Genomic DNA, 25,000 nt, shown 5'->3' with positions numbered 1-25,000 from the left:
TATGCAAAAATAAATAAACAAACAAACAAACAAATAACTTTCGTAATAATAATAATAATAATAATAATAATAATAATAATATAACTAAAGCACAAAGATAACCAGAAGCCAACGTTTCTTTGGTCCATGTCCGTTCAATCAACGGTGACCTGAGTGAGTGCATTTCAGAAGTTGTACAACTGTTTTCGGTTGAACGCGGTAGCTTCTGGGAATAGTCATCACAGACTGCTAAGCGTTGACAAGTTGAGGAAAAACAACATTACTGGAGCCCCCGGCCGACCGTAAACGACAGCGGTCGCTACCCACGCTTTTTCAACCGTTTCAAGCTACAGCTGTAGTTTGTTGTTGGTTGAAAAGTTGACGAACCAAACCAACCGAAAACGGTTTTTCGCCAATAGAACACGAAAAAATTGAAGCAACTCAGCGGGCCGGCATTCTAAATCCTCGAATTTGATTGGCTAATGGGGTGCTCGCAACCGGTTCACCCTTTTAAGATCCGGAAATTGAAATTGTTGTGAAAGTTTGCAAACAAAGGCAACAGTTACTCCTAAACAACTGGATTCAGACGAAAGTGTACTCAGTGAAAGTGAAATCCAGACGTTGAAACTTCCAATGAAACGACGGCTTTAAAAAAACGACAGCTATCAAACGCACAAAAAACTATAAATGAGTCACTTACCGGTCTTGGTCAGTCCGTATGGGAGAAAAAACCCTACCATTGATCTTGAGCAGGGTTCTCAGCCCTTGGTCTCGGGCACGGTTTTCTCCCCGTACGGACCTCCCTTCCGGTAAATAACGTACATGTATTTACCGTCTATCCAAACAATTTCACAATGTCACAATCGTACCAGTTGCACCTAGGCTTTTGGAAATGGCTATTTTAATGGCAAAATTACACTAGTAAGCAAGCACCTGTTGTAGTCAAACCACGAAGCATAACTTGGGATGATGATGTGATGAGTCTGTTCTGTCAAGTTATCGTCATGTGGTTCTGCGTCTGGTATGCTGAGTGGTTCTTTGAATATTCCATCCTTCTGTTGACTGGATGAAGGCGAAGTGGGAGCCGATTGCTCAGTGCTTTCTTCCGCCTGTTCCTTGTGAGAGAAAAATTACAATAAACGTGTGATAGTTTCAAGTTATGATTATACCGTACGTAAATTTATACCACCCAACAGATATAGGTACCAAGCTCATAACCTTAAGGTGGAGTGACAAGGGAAACGAAAACGATAGGAAACAATAGATTAAATGAACGCTCCATACGTGCGTTTTACATTTTGCTCCATATCTTTGCCGCTCTCATCTTCACAACGCCTTGAACTGATCCAGTTTGAAAAGATCAAAACCAGGGGACGCGAGCTTCCAATTTTCCCTGTTAACATCCACCCGACTTGTACCAAGTTTATTCCCGGAAACCAGCAGCCCATGACTAGGAGCGAACAAGAGCCATGCATGTATATTCCTGGCACAGCTTTTTCACAGACCAACTTATTTTAGTTTGAATTGCCCGCGAATGAGACTCCCGCAGGAGCCCGATGACCAATCACAAGCAAATACCTTGACGTCATAGCGCCCCATAACCAGAACTGCCTCTGCTTTTTTTTCCGGAAGAGGTAGTCTAAAAATATACCGGTCTGTAAAAATGCCATGCCATATGCTTAGTATGGGAGTCCCATTCTCCCCATCCTAAAAATTAAACGATACTTTCCTTATTACTAGCCTGCAAACGCAGACGTATTTCCGGCGAGCGCTGGAAATTCGTCTGCGTTCGCAGGCAACGGTTGGACTGGATATAGCATGAAATGGAGGATAATGCGGGCAAATTAATTTGCATTTGAAAAGATTTGCCCGCAATAGCCTCCATTTCATGCTAGATCCGGTCTAGACAACGCTGTACGTATCAACCTCGCGTCAATTTGTCACGCAATGTAATAGCCAATCAGGAACGCACATTTTGGGAAATAAACTAATTATATTGCGAGAAAGTTATAGACAACGCTTGCTCGTTATTTGTGGCATGATTTTGCCTACGCTCTGAAATAAAAACTTTCTTTAGAGTTGAATATGTCCACAACATTTTGACCACTGTGATGACGAATATCATTGTCGATAAGACAACGCTGAACCACTTTCGATTTGTTAAATGTACTATTGTGTGGAGTTCCGAGAATAAATGATGAGACGATTGTAGTGAGATGGGGAATAGTGGACATTTACTTGTGTATCCATTTGGCTTCCTGATTCTCCCTCATCTCCATCACCTTCCTCTGGTTTCCCTAAAAAGTTTAAACAAAAAGAAATAAACAAACAATGAAATCAGTGAATACATCGATCACTTTAAATCAATTAATCAATGAACGAACATCTTTCCAACAGCAGAAGAAAAAAATTGGAGTAGATAAACTGTAAGACGGTCGTTTGATAACTGGCAACACAGCACTTGGCAACAGTGTGCGACAACACAGAAAAACTGAAATCCACTTTTCACGCGGAAATTTGGCTCAAAGATCCGTTTAAAGGAAGGCTTCTATAACCCACGAACCATGCCGCCTTATAGAAGGTTCTAAATTTAGTAAAATTCCAGTCAACTACATGTATATCGTCTTTCACTGCCACTGATGATCAATGACGCAGGATGGGTCAATAAGTCAAATTAAACGTTACGATTGGTTGATTGCGTTTCACTTTGTTTATTGGTTTCTTTCTCTAAGGCCCGCTTCAAACGTCGCATTTCACATGTGCCGAATCTAATGCAAATGAGCGAAAACAACAGATTTTTCTCATTTGCATTAGATTCGGCACATGTAAAATGCGACGTTTAAAACGGGCCTAACGTTCCGTCCATGTTTGTTGAAAGGCGAACTTCATACCCTGCAGAAAATTACTTTTGAAAGTCGACATACGGACATCAGTTTCCTTGCCGGTATAATCTCTCACTTACAGCAAATAATACGTTTAATGTCCAGTAAAACGTAAGAAGATCAGATGTCGTTTGTCCTAAGGCCGAAGTGGTGAAAAGCATGGCTCTATCCATGAGATTACGTCACAGACTGCTGTGCAATTCCCCATTTCTTCCTTTTTTCTTCCTATGGGGTACAGGACTGCCGATTTTGACAACTTTACAAAAATTGTGCGGCCTTAGGGGCAAAATAGTGATGACAATCGACTTTTGTGAAACCAAAAATACTGAGCTTAAGGTCGTTTTCCAGCAATCATGGAATTACTCTTCTAACTAAAAAACTCTATCAAAATTAATTTTAATGATAAACTAAAATGTGCCGCTTCAACAGTCATGTTAACCCTATCTATTATATGGCAAGCAATCCTCAGGCTCAGTGAAGCACTGGGATTGGCTGGTTTTTATTAGGGAAATTAAACAGTCCGTTTCCGTATTTTTTTCTCTATCCCGGTAAATTCAAGTTGAGCGAAACACAAAGTTTGATTTTTTCATCACAACAGTACAATCATTGCAAGTTGAATTTAGTTTTACGTGTAAAACGTTACCGTTCAAAGTTCAATGATGGAAGACGAAGAAATTTTACGAACATTCACCATCCAGTGTCTGATCGCAATCAAAGAAACGATGTCTTATAATAAACAAGCCTCACTTGCTCGGGACAGTACAGGGATATTGACCCTCGGTCTTTGTGTATGGACCTTGCGCTCCGTTAGTAAGAGGTTATTACTTTCATATATTACCTGATTCTGAGATGTCTGTTAACGAGTTTCCTTTCATTGGCTGTAAATCAATTTCTTTTCCCTTTGAAGCTGTATGGAAGCAAACGTTGAAAATACATTGTGTAAACCCAGCTCATTGCAATGCAAACTCAATGACACATTTAAATGCATTGACTTGATGGTAATTTGAACGTCATGTCCACTCAAAGGAACAAAATAAATGATTGTCAATAAACTAAACCCCGCTTACTTTAATCCAGTCTGCAGATTTAACCCAGTGAAAGTGACAAGCAAAATTTACGTGTATTCAAGTCGAGTTTCCTCACCTGAAGCAGTAGAAGTCGTGACTTCCTCAACCTGGACACAAACAAAAATTCCAACAATAAGCATGAGTGTTGTACATATAAACAACCAACACATACTAATTCTCTACCAACGATACTACTTCTTCATGTGAAACGGACAAAGCTTATAGATGTACATGTACACTGTACAGTACCCACCCTGTGTACTGTACGCATTCAAAGGGCATTTTTCCAACTAAAGGCAGTCGGACTACTATCCCAGCAAAAGTATCACAGATAAAGGAATTTTGAATAAACCTGTCTGGAAGATGTGTCTTGCACAAAATAGTACTTGGGCAGAGTTTTAAAGTCACTGGAAACAACCAATACAATGTAGTTCTGTTCGACACCATAGAACGAACTTTAATTTGACAATATGACGTTGAGAGACCAAGAGCGTCGGTAAAACAACGAGTTTAATTGGCAAAGGCAGTGGCTTTTCGTGCCCTTTATGTCAATTTACATTTTGGCACGTGAATTTCTTTGCTTAGTACCTTCCTCAAAGCAACTGTCTAACGTGGACAAATTGGAGGCTACCGTAAGTGGTCCAAAAAGAGTTAAAAAAAAAAAACTGGATGTCACTTTTTTGCTAATGCATTATTTTCCATGTCCTTACATTGGGAATTGGAGATGGATTTGGAAGATCCTTCGTTGCATCGTCACTAAAAGCACAACAAATTAATGTTATTCATTTATCAGTATTAAAACTGTACATCAAGCTTTCCAATTTTCATTGTTATTAAGATAATTATAACAAACCTTGGTCCCACATTCAACCGACATGGACATGTCTTTTGCAGGCAAATAAATATGGTTCAAGTTGTAACTGCAAGACATTTGATTTTGCAGTGCACAGTCTACCTGTCATTGTCTTCCTCTTTTCCTGTCTTCTTCTTTGGATTTGGTGGTGCCCCACTGTTGGCAAAAAGAGCAAGAAACATTGTACATGTATGTACAAAATGTAAATCATCATGATGGATAATTTTGATGTTTCCATCAATTTAATGGATTCATAAAACTACTGTAGTTCGAAATATTAATGATCAATATCAATCGACAACTTACAGCTTCTTTTTCTTTTTCTGGTCTGGTGAAGGAGATCTCTTTCTCTTCTTTAACAGCTTTCCTTCATTTCCCGAAAATGAGGGAAAATAATATTAATAAAATAATTATTGTCTTAATAATTTTTATTTCCTTTTCTTCAAAGCACTGGCATTCTCTTAACTCATGTTACAATCAAAGAGTTCTTAACTGACAATGTAACCCATAAAACTCATTGTTATTAATGGAAAAAACAAACTAAAGAAAGAAATTACCTCCATCTGGGCTGCTGGGTAGCTGAGAAGTAAAGAAAAAAAAAAAATCTGTTGATATTGTGGCAATTCTAAGTGGATTTTTACTGTACCTGTACTTGAAAATGAATTTAAAATAAAATTCTTTCATACTTCATCAGAACTTGCTCCTGTTCTTAAGCTCTTCCTTCTTGTTTTTCCTGTTAACACAAATTAATGTATGTGTATTTTAATGTTATTCGCACATTTAATTTCTCATTGAACAGAATAAGCTTCATGCCACAGTTTGCCACTACAGGCAAAGTAGCTTCACTACACAGCTTTATTTTGAAGACACATGTTCTCTAGCTGCTCAAAATTTTTAAAAGAACAACTTGTACAGTATTCCTTTGGCTTGGAATCAAATTTGCCGGCCAGGATTGGAAAGTGAAAAAGACCTGAACCATGCTTGAATGGTAATTCAGTCAGGCAATAATAAAAAAGACCCAAAGCACTGACCTAAAGCTGGAGAAGTTTCTCTTTTATTTCCCTGAAATGAAAAATATAACAGCAAAAAACAAAGCTTGATTACAATCAAGTAGGATGAATTAAAAACAAATGGAAATGGAATGGAGGGTGATGGGGAAGGGAGGGACAAAATAAGGAGGAAAAAATACTGTATGGTGATGAAGGGGGCAGGAATGAAGAGGGAGGATATGGGACGAAAAAGGCACAATTGAGGAGGAAGGAGGGAAGAGGTAAAAGGCTGGAAAAAGGAGCAGGAGAAACAAGGAGAGGTACACGTAGGCACCGAAGCTGGAGGAAGGGACAATAAACGAGGAAGCAGCATGCTCAAGGTGAAAGCAAGAGCAGGGCATAGCCAAGAGACAAAGATAGTGTAATTATACATGTACATAAGCAGATAATACATTTTAAATTATTAGAGACTGGGATACAGAGAAAAATAATTAAAGGGCACAAGGCAAAGGACACCAGAAAAGACGGGTACTGAGTCTTAAGAGGCCCTCCAATTTCACATCGAAATGTTATTCAGGATGATTTCTTTGAGTAAAAACAAATGGAAATAAAATGAAAATAAAGAGTATTACATGTATAATAACCTTAACAGACATAATTATTATGTCTGTTTTTGATAATAATGTCAAAGAAAAAAAGGAAGAAAAAACAGGTTTTAGCTACAGTAAATGGCTACAGAGATAATCATCTGCATAAATGAAATCACTTACACTTCCATCAGTATCTGCTAATTCATAGTCCTCCTCATTCATCCATTCATTAAACACATCAAGGTCAGTCAGCCAGCGGGCATTAACCTAAAGTTACAGAAAAGAAGTCCAGATCTTCTGTCCAATTATTAAAAGAACAACGTAAATATGATCAAGTTCTTCATTGTAAATGTGAGAAAGCAGGACTGAGGGGAAATGCACTTAGATAATTCATGTTCATGTACTGTACTGTATGTGTTCTAATCATAATAATAGGAATCTGCCAGATGGCACCATTGAAATGCAAGGCTTAGATAATTCATGTTCATGTACTGTACTGTATGTGTTCTAATCATAATAATAGGAATCTGCCAGATGGCACCATCTAAGCACCCACTGAGCTACATTTGTAAATATTCTAAGAAAAGGCTTATACATTATCCTTGACTCCTTTTTTGAGCATATAACTGTAATATAAATGTACATGTAGGCTTTCTTTTCAAGAATCCTGTCTTACCTGCCAAGGTCCCTGGTGTTGGGGCTCAGGTTGAGGCTCATCTTCAATATCATTGGCTGGAACCCATGTGTCATAACTAGTAAAAGGTAATGAAAGGTTGGGGTGTGGTTACTGTACTATGATGTCCAAAGTGGCCTAAACTGCCCAGATTTAGTATTTTACTCTGTCTAATGCCAATCTCGTACCCAGAGTCCTCTGGCTTTTTGGCCAGCGGGTGAGCGCCCGGAGAGACTCTGGGAAAATCGACTCCATTTTCCCAGAAAATGTGGGTTCCGGTCTTATTACGTATGCTTGAGTTTAAATGGAAACAGAATAGAGAAAACCGTAAACAGTAGAAATGGCGGGTTGAAAGTGTTCGAGAAACAAGAATTTTAGCCTTACACACAAAGAAACTGGAGAAATGATCATTGGCTTGCAGTAAGAGCAAGTGAAGATGAAACCTCTGACGCTTTCGGTAAGTGTATTTTTAGAGTTTCAGCGTACATTCCATCGTTCAGAATGCCATCGTGCAAGCAACACGATCGACAAATTTTTTGTATAATACAATTCAAACCTCGTCGTTTTATTATTTTTGTGATTTATATATTTCTGAGGTAGAAAACATCAAACAGCACTGAAACTAGTTTTAGATTTTGAATGTCCCTCCAAAATCTTGGTCTTCCGAATTACTTACCAAGTTCCTGTCGGACTGCCATTGTTACGCAAGCGGCCAATCAAAAATATTGTTCAAGTCAATTATCCCAGAGTCTCTCCGGGCACTCACCCGCTGACCAAGAAGCCCGAGCACTCTGGGTACGAGATTGGTCTAATGCCAGACGATTTTACTCGTCAATGGGGAACCCCTGGGAGTCAATGAAATGGTTACATTATTCGATTAAGTAATAATTCATTAAAACCATTTCACCCCTGAACCAGCCTAAACTGGCCATACATGTAGTATTTTACTCTGTCTAACGCCAGCCGATTTTACTCGTCAATGGAGAACCCCCAGGAGTCAATGGGTTAAAAGCACATAAAATGTGATGAATGTACTGTACATTCCACACAATTTATGTAAATGTACACTTAATGTTCCATTGTTTTTTTTATTTGAACGTCTCATGCAAATTGCAACAAAAAATTAATAAAATCAACAGACATTGACAATCAGAGACGATGCTACATGTTAAATAATAACTTTTAAAACATTCATGTTGTTTTGTATCAGGTGACAGTACAAACTCAGCTTTGCTTTACATACAAACTTAATTTGAAATAAAAGTAAAATGTGATACATGTGTGACCTCACACGGGAAAACGTACATTAACGTTTTAACGTTAAACAGACAAAACTAACGGCTAACTAACATAGGGTAATGGAAGCTAACAGTAGCTAATGGTATGCTAACGCTTTTACAGGCACCGCTATCGGTTTGCAAAGTCATGCTAACGCATTGCTACAAGCGTTTAATGGTTAAGTTAGTTCGACTAACAAGCGCTTCGGAAGCAGCTTAAAGGGGCTAGGTCACGCTATTTTAGGTAATTTTGTTTAATTTTGTTAATTATGAGCTCTAAACGTCAAATTGGCAGAGCAAGAGTCTTTCATTTGCAAAATCACGGCCACATAACAACTGAGAATGATTTTCCAGCTTTGTAAATGACATTTTGATATAGACTGATATAAATTTGAAAAAAGGTGGGCCGACGTTTTTCAAATTTACCCAAATTCAATCCATTTCAATCCTCTCCAGTTTTGTCCATCCATGTCCCTTCTTGGCTTAACTGTGTTTTGTTAGAGTTCTTCTATAGTTTTGAACAGTTATTTTGATATTTTAGTTAATTCTATGACCATTCGATCAGTGCTGAAATTGCCTAAAATTGCGTGACCTAGCCCCTTTAAAGCGTTAAAATGGTCAGCTAGTGAATGGCTAGAGGCAATAGATGGTTAGTGTAAACTTTATCATGTCAAAACAGGAGATCAGTAGATCCATAAATAGATGAGGTAATAGTAACACAATAAAACTACACCTGGAACTGTTATCTGATACTTACACACGTAGCACTGTAGGAGCGACATCTCCTTTAATAATACATGTACTTAATGATTACAGTACTTAATAAAAGAAGATACATGCAATAAGAACCTCTTCTCCAAAAATATATTAAAAACAGAAACATGCCCTGTTTTCCAGCACCAATTTCTTGAGTGGCAGGTACCGTAAAATCCTAAATTTTGCTGGTGTGGCTGAGTCAGATAAGACGAATTTTAATGTACATGCAATATTATTTATCCTACTGTGTGTTGTAAACAATGATATTTCCAAATTCAAGCTATTTCATTCATACCTGTCAGGGTAATACCACCAATGAACAAGAACCTGTTTGTCCTGTTTCAGCAGTGGCCGCAACCATTCCTCTGAGAGAAAATTCAAGACCAATAAAATCAAAGCATTGCCATTAAAATAAAGTGATGTTCTGGACAACCTTGCCTGAAAATGTGGTAAAGGTAATAATTTATGATGATGATGATGATGAGAGGAATGGAAAGGGTTGGATCCCCCATACTGACTCCAAACAAACTCTGCCTTGTCTGGAGAAAGGATTTGTACATTTCCTCAGCAAGGTGTCATGCACAAATTTTTAAGTTCATGCTTTTACATGTACATGCAGCTTTCTGCTTACACGTATCATACAGTACAGTACTAGACATTGTAACTACTGCAGATAGATCTATTGCAAAAACATTAACCAAGTTATGGGACAAAAACAATTCTTAAGGAGAAGCCAATAGTTTGTAAGTTACAGCAATGTTTAAGCCCTTTCCTGCTCCACTGTAAAAGTAAACGATCTGGTTTTGATTCAAAAGTATCAACTTGACACAGGAAAGGGAGATACATACAAGTTGTTAGCCATTCCTTGCTAAAGAGGTCCCCTATAGCATCGATGATTACAACCACTCAACAATATCCAGAGCAAAATGTTTTGGCATTATACAGTAGTCAAGTACATTGTAAATTTAAAGGTTTAAATTATGCCGTTATTAAGTAGCACCCAAAAATCATACTAATAGGCAATCAGTGATTTGTTACCTTCTGGAAAAGGTGGAGGAGGTTCATACACAACATGAGTTGCAGTAGATCTATCATCTGTGATGGCACCCTGAAAGAAGGTTTACAAAAGAGGAGACAACTTGAATAATAATAATGACAGTATTAAAATAAAAACTAAAGATAACACCATGATCATAATAATAATAGTAATAATAAAAATAACAAGTTCCCACTTTCTGCAAAGAGAACCACCTCCAAGGAGATGGTACTCTGAAGGCATCATCTTCTCAAGGATTAGGGACTGGCACCAATGACAGCGGAGGCCTGCATTCCTCCCAACACATTCAGAATCTTGAGATCTTTCCAACTGACCAGACCCCACAGCCAAAGAACCAACCACCATTGGCACCATTGTGATAGACATCAGATGCAGCATCTTCCTGATTTCCTTTGCCACAGGACTGTAGTTGGTGATTTTCTCATCTTCTTTAATCACCACATTCCTAGTCCACTGCTCCAAGAAATTGGCAAACATCAGTCTACTCCTAAGCCTGCTTGACCCACCACAGTAACATCTGGATGATTATGTTCCTTCTTCTGTGGTGTCTCAATGCTCCTATCCCACAAGATCTCCACAATCCCATACCCCAACACCCTCAAGCTCACCTTATACACAACCTCCTAATACAAAACATCATCAGGCCTAAGGTGTTCAACAGGTGGATACCCTATCCAACCGATAAATCACTATCCAGCGGATAAACACCAGCAAAACCAATTGACTTATCCAGTGGATAGCTCTACCCACCCTTCAAGCAACTGGGGCAAGTACACCCTCAAACCCATCCCATTGTACCTCCTCCAATAATGCCCCAAACCAGTGTAATCACTTGCCATGCGCCAACCTACTGTACTCCACTTCCTTGCCAAACTCTGCACTTTGGAAAAACATCCTCCTTCTCAACAGTGGTCTGAAAAAACCTTGGTAGCAAAGCCTGCTCCTGAGCAGCAAAAACATACTCCTCCATGCTTTTTTCCAAAATACCACCTCTAAGCCACTGCCAAGACCTCTCATCAGCCACTTCACTGAAATCCCTCATAAACTTCCCATACAACCTCTTTTCCGAAAAATGTCTCCTTCCTTCCTTTCTCCATCCACTCTGTGTATTTTTTCTTTGTTTATCCCACCTACAACATCCACTTGTCACTTGCCTTGACATATCCAAACAGACAAAGTTCCTCCTTCTTCGCACATTCATACACACTGATCAATCTCCTCTCAGCATCATGCTTCTTCATACACAATCTCACTCTTGTGGAATGCCCTCAAACAGTGTCAATCTCTTCCTCGTCTCCAAATCCATTGCCCTCAGTCAAATCCAAAGTCCCTGCACTGTACATGTACCTACATGTAACAACATCATGCTAAAGCCCAAGCATTTATTGCCCCAATAAATAACCAACATACAACTTCAACCTCGCCACCAGTTACAGCCTGCCCAAATACTCCTTCCTGACCTTCTCCTTCATCTTCTTGTGCATAATATCTGCACCCTCCAACGCACCCTCTAATCCTAACCCTAAACCTACCATTATCATCAATCTCATCCATCACTCGAAAACGCAGTTCCGTTACAACAAACCTTCATTCTCTTCTTCAACCCTAACACAGCACACTTGTCCAGCCCAAACTCCATCCCTAAGTCCCATGAAAAAAAAACCTCTGGCAACTGGTCAATCAAAGTATCCAGCCCTTCCTTACAGCTTCAGATCATCCAGAAACAACAAATGGTTGATCAACCTCTGATCCTTCCCAAGCTTGTACCCAATGTTCTCCCTTTTAAACAACCTGGTGAGAGGTATCATCGCGAGAACAAACACCCAACACTTCCCTATTTGGCATAAACACAGTTTTCCAATAGCTCACAGACCCTTCAAATTGTCAGCCACTTTCACCATTTCAGCAATCCACGAATGGAGAATTGTATCATAGGCCTTCCGATAATCTAGCCCCCCATCGTGAAACAACTTTCTTCACCTGTGCCTTCCTTAACACCGCCTTGTCTATCAAGAACCGATATTAATACCCTACGACCTCTTCCCACACCTCTTCTGCTGATCCAGACTCCACTGAGACCCCAGTGAGTTGCTTCCACATCAACAGCAAACATGCAATAATTGGTGTGTATTTGCTAGCCAATTTTCTCTTGGCACGATCCTTCTACACGTATATCAACACCACCCTCCCCCTTAGCATCTACTCCAGCACCTCCCCACTGTGCAAACAACCCTGCAAACTCTCTGAAATCAACCCATGTAATGGCTTAAACCTCTCAAAAATAACCTCCTTACACCATCTGAACCTGGAGCCTTCCAACTTGCCATCTTGAAGTTCCGCATCCCATTTGCCACATCCATGACTCTAAACTTCACTTCCTCATTCTTCTCCATATTACCAATCCTGTCCATCACTTCATCCAACATACTAACATCCCTGTTTTATCTCTTCTCCACAAACCAAATTCCATTCCAGAAACTTGTTGCCTTGCCCCCACAACTCCTTGTACAACTGATTATTTGTGAACAAGGTGTTGTCTAATCTTCATTTTAATCTCTTACCCTTTGCTCACCACAAGAGATCTGGGTATGAGATAAACCTTCAGTCACGTGTCTGCAAACCACCAAAATTCCATGGTCCCAGATTGGATCTTCCTCTTCATCAACAAACTCACCACAACGTACAGTCCCCTTCTTGACAACCTGGCACCTCCTATTCAACCAATACAGTGTACATCACTTTCCTCCCAAGCACAGTCCACTTCCTCATGGCATCAACCCTTTCCAAATCCTGCCACCATTCCATGATGCTCTTCTCGAGTTACCTTTCTTCCTCCCCACCAGCTCCAACCTGTTCGCAACTACATATGACCCAGTATACAAAATCCTATTGCTCTTTAACACTGACATCCCATCTGTTACACTGTACAAGACTATGCATCAGCCCTCCCACAACTATTCCTTCTGCCTTGAGCCCTCAAACCAGGAACCTCAACCCACTCCTCACGACCAAGGACTGCTCTCATCTTCTGAAGTACATGTACCTCATTCTCCTCATTGCTCACCACTCTAAGACTGTCATTGTCAAGAAAAGTAACCAACTTCTCCATGACCACTTTGACCTCTCCATTGATGTTACCCAACTTCCCTTACCATCCTGTGCTCCAGCCCTATCCTGGCCCTCAACAGCAAAACAATCTAACATCTCCACAATCACCATGTCTTCCTTCTCTATCTCTACCTTCAGCAACCCAGAAATCTACCTTTCTCTCAGAAATCTCTTTCATCTAAACAAATCATCCCATTCAGCTTCACCAATCACCATCACCATCATCGCCAATCTCATGCAATCTCATTCCTCACCATCTTCACAATCTCACCCCTTTCCCTCTCAGTCAAAAGATTATTCAGGTGGATGCGCTGGGTTCTTCCTGCACACTCAATCCTTTCTTGTCCCAAAAAGCCTTCACCACCTTTTTGATATACCCTCCAGTCTTCTTCCCACCACTGCTGACAAAACACACTCCCACAACAGCTTGCTCTCCTCACACATCCATGCACTTACATTTCTTCTTCCCTCTCCTATCAGCCTTTCAATCTTTCCTATCACACATAAACCTTATCACCTTTCCTTATCAAACCTTCACAGCCATTGGTCCCTCCCTCCCCACCATGATCAAAACTTTCAATTTCAATGGCCTGACGCCCCAATGTAGCTTTCAAAAACAGCTCTTTCCTTGTCAATGGTGGTGTTCTGAGAAATACTAGAAAGCCATTCAACAGTAACTTGCCAATCACATCTCTCAGTTGTATGTTCAGTTCTCCCATCAAGGATATCCTGCCAATGGGACCACTAGGAGGAATAATTTATTATGTCCACCGGCAATAACAACAACAACAACAACAAAAATAATAGTAAGGAGGAGGAGGAGGAGGGAGGAGGAGAAGAAGAAGAAGAAGAAGAAGAAGAAGAAGAAGAAGAAGAAGAAGAAGAAGAAGAAGAAGAAGAAGAAGAAGAAGAAGAAGAAGAAGAAGAAGAAGAAGAAGAAGAAGAAGAAGAAGAAGAAGAAGAAGAAGAAGAAGAAGAAGAGAAAATAAGAAGAAGAAGAAGAAGAAAGAAGAAGAAGAAGAAGAAGAAGAAGAAGAAGAAGAAGAGGAAGAAGAAGAAGAAGAAGAAGAAGAAGAAGAAGAAGAAGAAGAAGAAGAAGAAGAAGAAGAAGATGGAAAAGAAAGATAATTAAACTATTATTTCATTTCAATATTATTATGCATGATTATTTTGTTATTGTATATTATCCAAAATACTGTACATACATTGTGTCTCTTAACAATATCCTTGAGCTTTGCTGCAAGTTTAGCTTCAATTTCAGGCGTTATAAACACTTGTGGGACAGTCAACAACTTTGCCTGTGGAAAAAATACATTTTACAGCTGTATGTAAAATCTTTCCTACTTTGTTGTTTGAATTGACACAAAGTTTAGTGCAGGAAATTTTGATTTGGATTTTTTACTTCATGTACAGTACATTGTACATGTAATAAGTTCAGCATGAACAAACAGAGAATTTTTTTCAAAGGCATAAAAATTAAAGCTTACAGTATGAAAACACTATGATTCTACATTAATACAATACTTGGGAAAATAAAATTCTAAGGCTTTTCATTTAAAGTCTGGACAGTAAGAAAAAGGTACTCATGCATAGACTTTTTCACTTGCAAATTAGTTTTTGGTTTTAACTTGCTATAGGATGGCATTTCAAACATCATTTTAAACACATACACTGTACTCAGAGCATCACGCATTTGACATAATGATAACAGCCCCTCATGCTGATTCTTACTTCATTGATCCAAATAAGTACACCATAGTAGACGCAATTGTGCAATTGTACATTGTACATGATGTTCATTGTTATATAGCTGAACATTTTCCCCCAACAGCGCACACTCTCATTGGTTACTTCAAGGTCACATGACATCTAACAATAAAACTGTTTCCCGCCAAAATACATATAACAACAAAGGATACCTCTTTGAGTGCTTTCTCAATATTAAGGAAAAGTTCAACATTCCTATCCATACGTGAGGGAGACTGGAAGTCAAATCTTCTCCTAAAAATAAGAAAATTAAACCAAATTTCAATTATTATAGTAATGTTATTAATTTTAGTCATTAAACCAAAAAATGTACAGTACATACACCATAAAAAGCTCAGCCATACATAAACATTCAAGTTCAACTTTTTGGAGAATTGTCCAAGTTAAAACAAGGAAACATACCATCCTTGTTCCATTTTTGTCTTGAATACACTTGCAAGAATAACACAGAGACTTCCTCCAGAGGAGAAATCCATGAACATCTTCATCTACAACCCAAACAATCACATAAATTATCAGTGCAGTTCAAAATACTTATTATTGCCATAAATTAAGTGACTTCAAGTACGAAATTCAATTCAGGTCAAAATGATTTCAATGTAAATTTAAGTTCAATATTATTCTTAGTTTCTAATCCATGTTTAAAATAATTAATATTATGTTTGGGACAAGGCCAAATTAATATTATAACTCAAACTAATTTGGAAATAACCCTATCCCAAATTTCACTTTAAACACAAAAAGGAGGCAGCTTGCTTTTCCCAGAGTCTTGATATTGTAAATTAAGTATTTAAGTTGTTTTTTGTTTATTAGTGGGCAAAACAATGACCTGTGACATGTGACCTCAGATTGTATCTGTCAGATTACCATAACTACAGCTACATGTACATGTATTAAGATTATCATTTATAGGGTACTGTGCCACGGTCTGTTGATATACACTGTACATGTATACTTAACTTACCGGTAGTTTTGTTAGAAGGGCTTGCTTGCTAACATCCTTACCAAAGTTATCCTATAGAAAAAATGAAGGCATTTGAATAATAATTGTTCTTTAACTCTGATTCCTGATAATTTCTCTTGATTGATCAAGAAGTGGTAAAGCATTGTTGAAGGTGCTCTTTTGTGTCAGTGGTTGACACATTGACTCATCCAGAAAGAACGTATGTAAACAACAAAAGAAAGAGAAATCATTAATTATTATTATATAGCTGAAATTGAATTTGAGAGAAGTGATCCCTGCACTTCGATGGACACTTATTATTTAAATTGTCCAGCTATAGTAAGTGCAGTTCAAACATATCATTATTTTTCTTAAATTATAGATTTAGTTCAATTTGTTAAGTAAGCCTAATTTTTACGTGTAAACAATGGTGCCTTCCATGATCCCGGCCTCCTTTCACATTCAGTTCGTGTATCCACTAATCAAAACTGTGTGCAGTTCAAGGTACTCAAAAAAGAATCTGAAGTATTCTTAACTGACTTCCTTATAATTAAATTACCCACGAAATTATTATCTTTGTAAAATGGCCTTACTGTACCTCTTGAAACTGTAGTAATTGTGCAGTTAGTGAAGCTAAGGTCTTGTTCGTTGGAGGTTCCATTTGCACGTACTGCAAAAACAATTAAAGAACTAATAATGTAGGGCATCGATCCTGGAGACAGAGGCGCGCTTTCAATCTTGACAGCTACAGTGCAGCTACCATGTGTTCGAATGAGTCAATTAACAGGCAGTCAGCACTCGACCACTGCTGATAAACAGGGGCTTTAGGTGAACAAATATTACCTTTTTACAGTTTTTTAGAAGGTACTGTTTCACTGGCTCAAAAAGAGACACAGTCTCAGCCGATTCATAGTATTTCCAGTCCGGAGCGCCATCTTTCTTGCGAGCCGCCATTTTGATTTCTTTGTCTTGAAGATCTCTTGAAAAAGCATGAGCTCGATTTATGCACACTGTAGCGTCCTCAATAGACACAAACGAAGAATGGCTTTACTGAAACGTGCAGCGTCTATTTTCCCTCTTTTTCTATCTTTTTCCACTTCATCACTCCAATTTGAAGATCAACGTAAAATAACATTATTTTTAAAGCGGGAAGTATCCCCTAGCTTTTCCAAATTAAGACATTTCCTGTGCTCGTAAATGGGTGGAAATATACAACACAAAATGAGACTGGAACTAGAATTCTTACTCACGTGATCTGTCAAGAAAAAAGGGCGCGCTTTTTGCTGAATTTGTTGTGGTCCATTTTAACCATCGAGTTCCTGTTTACTGGGAATTTTAAGCCATGAATTTACGTCAAGAATTTCTGAAATCTGTTGAGCAGGATTCACCAACAACCTTTCTTGTCTTTATGGAAAAGCACGTGAGTGGATTGCATTTTAAGGGATCAGGGACAAATACTAAATTTGACGACGCATTAATTTAATTTGGTGGGCTGCAGGTTTTTTTTTCGCAGAACGCCGAACGCCAAACTCAGCTCCGAACGCTATAGAATCGGTGCATATTTGACGGTAATGTAATAACTGTACGTATAAATATACAAAACAATAGCTAAAAGCTAACAATTTTAGAAATCGGCGTTTAGACCTAATCACTGCAGACATGCAATACCATGATTGAAAGCTAATTATTCGGCGTTCTGCAAAATACCCCAACCCTTCGTGTGCAGTTTGAGAAGAGGAGAAAAGCATTACTATCCAGTGTGAAAAAATCCCGAGTTGGATTGAGATCGACGTAAACTCAGCCAGTTGTGTCCTCTTATTTAATTAATCTGAGGTCGTTTTCGGGATTCAACCCATCCAGTGTAATAATCGAAAGATCAATTATTTATAGGGAAGATATCTGTTTACAAACAGTCTTTTTGTTCTCTAAATGTGCCAAACTTGAGAACAAAAGAATATCAAATCCTTTTTTTCAAAAGGCGAAGAGGCTCCGGTTGGCACATTAATAACAGGGGGTGATGTCAATGATATCTTCAATTAATTAATTGGCTAGATTCCAGAATACACTGCCACTAAAATCTAGAGATTAAAAAGCTGCTCCCGCAGTCATCTTATTTGCATATGGTTTTCGCCAGACTGTTGAAGAGTTAACTGATTTGAGTGTAATATGAACTGCTAAGTTTCTAGCCCATATGAACCATGTGAGCGTTAGCCCAACTGATGGAAATGGGCCCACACAAGGACAGAGAAAAACTCTGACCAGGGCGGGAATTGAACCCACGGCCTTCAGGTTAGATCACTGCCGCTCTACCGACTGAGCTACAAGGTCAGACGGGAACAGGCCGTGGGAACTGAAGATGTTAAAGTCATGGCAATGAACAGGTACAAGTACAAGGAAAGGTTACGTTTATACAAGCATTGGCCGTGTAGCACTTATATTTTAAACAGAGTTCACTGAATAGAGTGTAATGTGAACTGCTAAGTTTCTACCCCATATGAACCATGTGAGCATTAGCCCTACTGATGGAAATGGGCCCACACAAGGACAGAGAAAAACTCTGACCAGGGCGGGAATTGAACCCAAGACCTTCAGGTTAGATCACTGCTGCTCTACCGACTGAGCTACAAGGTCAGACATTACACTCAACAGTTAAGCCTGTTCAGATTTAAGTGCTTCACGGCCAACGTTTGCAAAAACGTAACCCTTCCTTGTACTTGTACATGTTGAAGAGTTACTCTGGCAGTCACACGGTCATCTCATAGGCATACAGTCTTCGCCAGACTTTTGCTGAGCTGCAAATGTACTCCTGCACTCATCAAAGTTGCATTTTACAGTTCGTTAACTACACTTTTTATGAGATTGCGTGAAGAATATAGCACTCGCTTTACTGATTAAGCCAAAGTGCTCATTTCAGTGATTACACTTTGAGCACTCTTTCACAATTTTAGCTTTTGTTGCACAGTTTTGTTGTTCAGATTTAAGTGCTTCACGGCCAACGTTTGCAAAAAGGTAACCCTTCCTTGTACTTGTACATGTTGAAGAGTTACTCCGGCAGTCACACGGTCATCTCATTGGCATACAGTTTTCCCCAGACTTTTGTGGAGCTGCGAATGTACTCCTGCACTCATCAAAGTTGCATTCTACAGTTCGGTTAACTTTTTACAAGATCGCGTGAAGAATATAGCACTCGTTTACTGATTAAGCCAAAGCGCTCATTTCAGTGATTATACTTTGAGCACTCTTTTACAATTTTGGCTTTTGTTGTACGGTTTGGTTAACTACACATTTTACAAGATCTTGTGAAATAATTATATAGCACTCGACTAAAAATTTTAGCTTTTATTTTACGGTTCAGTTTACTACACTTTTCGACTGCGTGACTGCAGGAGCACTAGTTATACACCCCCTGAATTCCTGTTAGATTACGACTGTGTGACTGTGGGACTGCGGTAGCACTAGTTATACACCCCCTAAATTCCACTGAGCTCTCGACTGCGGGACTGCGGGAGCACTAGTTATGCACTCTCCTGAATTCCTCTTAGCTTTCAACTGCGTGACTGCGGGAGCACTAGTTATACACCCCCTGAATTCCTGTTAGATTATGACTGTGGGACTGCGGTAGCACTAGATATACACCCCCTAAATTCCACTTAGCTCTCGACTGCGGGACTGCGGGAACACTAGTTATACACCACCTGAATTCCTGTTAGATTACGACTGTGTGACTGTGGGACTGCGGTAGCACTAATTATACACCCCCTAAATTCCACTTATCTCTCGACTGCGGGAGCACTAGTTATGCACCCCCCTGAATTCCTCTTAGCTTTCAACTGCGTGACTGCTGGAGCACTAGTTATACACCCCCTGAATTCCTGTTAGATTATGACTGTGACTGGGACTGCGGTAGCACTAGTTATACACCCCCTAAATTCTACTTACCTCTCAACTGCGGGACTGCGGGAGCACTAGTTATGCACCCCCCTGAATTCCTCTTATAAAGCTTTCAACTGCGTGACTGCAGGAGCACTAGTTATACACCCCCTGAATTCCTATTAGATTACGACTGTGGGACTGCGGTAGCACTAGTTATACACCCCCTAAATTTCACTTACAATGTAGCTCTCGACTGCGGGACTGCGGGAGCACTAGTTATGCACCCCCCTGAATTCCTGTTAGCTTTCAACTGCATGACTGTGGGACTGCGGGAGCACTATAGTTATACACCACCTGAAATCTGCTTAGCTTTCGAATGTGTGACTGCTGGAGCACTAGTTTTACACCCACGAAGTATTCAGAATTATGCGACTGTGGAAGTGCAGGAGCAGTACCTTTGTATCGATCAAAAGTGGCCAGGTATTCTAGAATCGCTCCAATTAATATACTAAAAGTACTTATTTACTACTGCAAGTGTACATACATGGAAAACATACAATACATACCGCAGGTACATGCATTGCATTGTTACTTGTAATTCATGTAATGAATCAACTCAGCCCCCAAAAGATTCCATACATAGGTGATGAACACGAAAAATTAATTTTTATCGCATCCTTGATTATATTTATTTAGAAATTTATTATCTGACTGTACTAATTTTAATTATACACATGAACAGGTGCGAGTACAGTAATCAATTTTGTCAAGAGAAAACAAAACTAAAAGTCCCTAACCACTGTTTAGAGTAACGTGTATCAAAAGCCAGTAACTCAACGCAAAGATTAACCTTAGAAAATCAGATAAAGTTAACTGATTATCTGAGTTGTGGTTCGGGTCATTGATTTACCATGTCTTTAAATTTTCATGAAAAATCATTGCAGAAATCAAGAAATGAATCCTTTGATGTTGGAGAGTTGCTACAAACCTTGCCGAAGAGGGAACATGAGAGATTATGGACTGGACTCCGAGACTTGACTCAAAGGCTGATATTAGCAAATCCAGTCTCATCACAGGACAATGTGGATTCTGAAGATGAGCAAGAAACAGCTGTATGCTTTTTTTTCATTTACATTCTGTAAACCTCCAAAAATAAACCTAATGCTTAGAATTACTGTATTTGCCAAATTGTACATGTGTACATGTAGCTCCATTATTAATCCACTATCGTTACACTGTAGCTCATTTAACTTTGAGTCAACTTTTCAATTTTTCGTTAACTGGAGTCCAATTAAAAATGATGCTTTCTAATAAAGAATTGAATGCCGAGGGATAACCTGAGTGTTATATTGACCAGTCAGCATTATAGCATTGGAAAGTGATGCTTGTTTTGATAATGGTAGGCAGCTACAATTATACAATGTACTTGTAGGTTGGTATTATAATTATCAATACAAATTATACTCATGTTTCGAACATAAATCCATGCTTGTACAATTTGAAAACAATAATTAAGAATTCTCATGCCTGCCAAACTGGAGATGTAACCTTGACCACTTTCAGTAGTTCTTGGGATCTTCGATCTTTGCCCGCTAACTTTTAAAGTGGATAAAATGGAGCCTTGTTGCATATTCAAGTCCAATTTTGCTCCCTCTGGACTAATTTTATGAGACTGGGTGAGTCAATGTTAGATGAAGCTATTAATTTTGCTATAAATTGTTATGGAATCTTGATCCCAGTTATAGCTTGTGTGCAAAGGCAGTGTGGTGAGGTGGTTAGGGTCTCTTGGCCATTGGCTGGGTATGGTACATGTATGCCCACTCTTAAACTATGTCCCCTGGTTTTTAAAATAATAGTCAACTTGTCTCTTGCGACCTGACATCTTTCATGATGTTTTGTGGAAGGCCTGTAAACTACTATAGCCTGATAGATAAATGTACATGTACACTGTATGTGCCTTTCTGGTACAAGCAAGGGCAGAACTTTATGTTATAATAATAATTTATTTTTTACTCATTTTCTTAAATCATTTTTTTTTTTGCCATTCTTAGGAGCAATGGTCAGTTCTGGTGTCAACCTTGGAAGGCGTAACAACAGTGGCCCTTGCTGCTTTAGCGACATCAGAGAAAACTGCACGCTCTTCGTTTGCTTTTTTAGAGATTGCTGTCACTCTTCACGGTACTTTTTTCTCCATATAATTATAATTTACTTTTTTCTCTTATAATTATTACCTGGCACCGATTTAAAGCATACATGTAGCTCCATAAGACTTGGAAAGAAAGTAATCTTAAAGGTTGAAAATCTTACAACATTTTTAATAATTAAAAGTAAAAATTAATACATGTACATGTACACTAGTGTATTCTCACATATGAATATTGAAACCAATTTAAGTCAAAAGCAAGCTGATGTTAGTGATACAAGAGGCAGGTCTTAGTTCAAAAACCTGACAAAGTGCAAGATCTGACCCACTAAACCAAGAGAAAGACTCTTGAAGATGTATAATTATAGCTAGATGTATTGACCCATTGTTATTGACCCTACAATTCCGTGTGACCAGCCAGATTTCATGTGAGTGGCCTACAGTATTTCTTAGTTGGAACAGTACGAAAGGTCATGTAAATGTAAGAATAATCAATCAGCAAATGTAAGTTGTAAATGTAATTCGCATTATTCAGGGGTTTCAATGACTTTTCAATTTTGAAGTACATGTAGATGCCTGGGCCTATTAATGTAAGCGACAGTCACTCTTGTCTTTTGCAAGGGATGAGTGAAAGTCAAGGAAGAGTAGCTGGCGGTGAGAGGCAAATTTCTGACAACATACGGTAGACGGCAGTATACCTCTGGTGACCAGCTTCTAATGAAATCCATCATAATTATTGATGGAAGGGACATAGTTTTTGACTGCTTAACCCTTAATTGACACCTCAAAACCCCAGTTGATGAGTAAAATTGTCTGGCTTTAGACAGAGTGAAATCTGTCAAGTCTCACTCCCAGACTCTCCTGTATTTTTTTTTTACTCTAGGTCTTTTGATGTTCCTACCTAAAGGAGCTGAAGCTTTGCAAAACAACATTGCACGGCTGTGTGAACTTTGGTGAGTAAATTATTAATTTAAAGACTACTAACCCATTGACTTCTGAACCCCCCCCTCCCCCACCATTGATGAGTCCTGTAAAAAATTAATCACCTAATCATCTGGCATTAGACAGAGTAAAATTTTACTCCTAGGAGTGATTGGGTTAATTAATATTGCTAACAGGTGATTCATTTGGATTAATTGACACATTTAAAACACATGCATTTACATCAATCAATCCAATTTTGATCCGGGTTTATCCCCGTAAACGGGGGTTTGCCGGATTTACCCCACTTTGTCAGCAATCTTTCTACATGTAACTCCCACTCTCCATCTCACTCAATTCATGGTGTCCTTTTTCTCCAAACCAACGCTCTTCCTCTCCATCTCCACTTGCGCCTTCCACGTCTTCTTTGGTCGTCCTCGCTTCCTCTTGCCCTTATCACTTTGAACTCCAACGCTTTTCTCAGAACATGCCCATCATCCCTCCTCCACACATGCCCGTACCATCTCACTCCATTTGCCTTTGCCATATGAACCACTGTTTCCTTCAATCCCAACATCTCCATCAGGTCCTCTGTCCTCTTTTTCTCCATCAGTTTTGCACAACACATTGCTCTCTCAGTCCTTCTCAAAATTGCTATCTCATTTTCCCTCAGACACTATGTCTCACTCCCATATAACATCGCCATTCTTACACAACTCTGATAATCCATTCCTTTCACCTTCAGCAAGAGCCTTTTTGAGTTCAGCAACTCTCCACATTCCCTGAACTTCACCCAGCCAATTCTTGTTCTTGCTGTCACCACGGCCTTGCCGCCACCACTTGCATTCACCCTATCCCCCAAATAACAGAAACCTCTCACTGTTTCCACCTCTTCACACAACATCACTGGTGCCTTATTCCAGCAAATTTATCCCCGAAATAGAGTTATTACACCTTTCAGGAACCGGCCCCAGGTAGTACATCATGTACTGTAATTGCTATTTTCCATTGCAAATTTAATTCCCAGAAAACTGGGAATTAATTTCACAATCATTATGGAAAATAGCCAATTACCAGTTGATATTCAATTGTATTTTACAGTTCAAAGCAGGTAGTTCCAGGGAAATACATGTAATTCTTCTTGATTATTATTTTCTACCCTTACGAAGAGATTCCCTATAGCTGTATGGTCCAAAATATGTGGCTAACTCTAATATTTTTTTTGGAAAACCCTAGGAATAATACAATTGCAGATTTTTTGACAAAAATTAATAATTCAAAGCCAGTTTGCATAATGTAGATCAAGGTTCCTTTTGCAAAGTAACATGTAAAAGTTGGAAACCAGAATTTTGGGAGAAATATTGACCCCTCGGGAAGAGGCAATACCTCGTCTTTGCCACGGGTAGTGGTCACATGCCACCGAGGTATGCAATTTTTTTTTCCCTTGGTAAAACCAAGGTGCAATTTGCCGATGCACTTGTCAAATAAGCAGTTAAGACTGTCAAATTTTAGATCTCATGGGGTGAAGAATCGATTTTTAATGCAAGAAATTGTAATCAAAATGCGAAAAGGGTGTGATTTACGTAAGGACTCAAATGTTATAATCTTGCCTTGGTTTGGTTTGCCAAACGAAATAAGTGGTTTTTAAATGAAACTGTAAGTCACTGAAGAGAGAAGCACACACACAGCATTTTACCTTACGACACACTCATCCAAAAATTTGGTTTCTGCCTTGAGCGGTACTCAAACCACGTCTCCCTGATTACCAGTCGGGCATGCTAAGCCACTACACCATCAAGGCCACCACGCTGGCAACGCAGCAGATTAATGGGGTGACTTAGCGGCGAGGGGAACCCTAAGGCTCAACTTTTCTTCACGTGAGTGTGTATCCTTGCCTCAATAACCCCAAACGGGACTTAGAACAAAGTCAGTGATTTCACAGCAATGAAAGGCTTTTACATGTACTTAGTATACTATCTGCTGCGTTGCCAGCGTGCATAGTGGCCTTGATGATGTAGCATGCCCAACTAGTAATCAGGGAGATGTGGGTTCGAGTCCCGCTCAAGGCAGAAACCAATTTTTCGGATGAGTGTCGGAAGGTTACGTGTTTCTTTTGTTAAGG

General features: G+C 39.1%; 2 protein-coding genes across 5 annotated transcripts in view; one reads left to right on the top strand and one right to left on the bottom strand.

Moving 5' to 3' along the window:
- LOC138022284 (SWI/SNF complex subunit SMARCC2-like) overlaps positions 1-17,159 on the bottom strand; it is a 39,212-nt gene extending 22,053 nt beyond the window's left edge. Inside the window, exons 1-20 of the mRNA XM_068869421.1 lie at positions 16,785-17,159; positions 16,540-16,611; positions 15,963-16,013; positions 15,401-15,486; positions 15,151-15,232; positions 14,437-14,529; positions 10,105-10,174; positions 9,362-9,431; positions 7,037-7,112; positions 6,541-6,627; positions 5,813-5,843; positions 5,468-5,514; positions 5,339-5,360; positions 5,088-5,148; positions 4,884-4,937; positions 4,639-4,684; positions 4,005-4,035; positions 3,700-3,768; positions 2,218-2,276; positions 913-1,094 (exon numbers count right to left, since the gene is read on the bottom strand). Of these exons, the coding sequence (XP_068725522.1) occupies positions 913-1,094; positions 2,218-2,276; positions 3,700-3,768; positions 4,005-4,035; positions 4,639-4,684; positions 4,884-4,937; positions 5,088-5,148; positions 5,339-5,360; positions 5,468-5,514; positions 5,813-5,843; positions 6,541-6,627; positions 7,037-7,112; positions 9,362-9,431; positions 10,105-10,174; positions 14,437-14,529; positions 15,151-15,232; positions 15,401-15,486; positions 15,963-16,013; positions 16,540-16,611; positions 16,785-16,895 (1,400 nt within the window). The 5' untranslated portion in view covers positions 16,896-17,159. The remainder of the gene's footprint in view (positions 1-912; positions 1,095-2,217; positions 2,277-3,699; positions 3,769-4,004; positions 4,036-4,638; positions 4,685-4,883; positions 4,938-5,087; positions 5,149-5,338; positions 5,361-5,467; positions 5,515-5,812; positions 5,844-6,540; positions 6,628-7,036; positions 7,113-9,361; positions 9,432-10,104; positions 10,175-14,436; positions 14,530-15,150; positions 15,233-15,400; positions 15,487-15,962; positions 16,014-16,539; positions 16,612-16,784) is intronic.
- A 55-nt stretch (positions 17,160-17,214) lies between these two features.
- The window catches only part of LOC138022039 (condensin-2 complex subunit G2-like), an 82,514-nt gene continuing 74,728 nt past the window's right edge, over positions 17,215-25,000 (top strand). For 2 of the 4 annotated variants that reach the window (XM_068869224.1, XM_068869092.1), the window contains exons 1-4: positions 17,215-17,361; positions 20,759-20,926; positions 21,866-21,992; positions 22,841-22,910. In XM_068869224.1, the coding sequence (XP_068725325.1) occupies positions 17,284-17,361; positions 20,759-20,926; positions 21,866-21,992; positions 22,841-22,910 (443 nt within the window). In that variant the 5' untranslated portion in view covers positions 17,215-17,283. The remainder of the gene's footprint in view (positions 17,362-20,758; positions 20,927-21,865; positions 21,993-22,840; positions 22,911-25,000) is intronic. The other 2 variants (XM_068869303.1, XM_068869158.1) reach the window with 1 other exon arrangement.

The sequence above is a fragment of the Montipora capricornis genome, chromosome 1, assembly GCF_036669925.1.
Source record: "Montipora capricornis isolate CH-2021 chromosome 1, ASM3666992v2, whole genome shotgun sequence".
NCBI classification, from domain to species: domain Eukaryota; kingdom Metazoa; phylum Cnidaria; class Anthozoa; order Scleractinia; family Acroporidae; genus Montipora; species Montipora capricornis.
The sequence above is the reverse complement of the archived record's forward strand: the minus strand, read 5'-3'. Positions and strand labels throughout refer to the sequence as shown.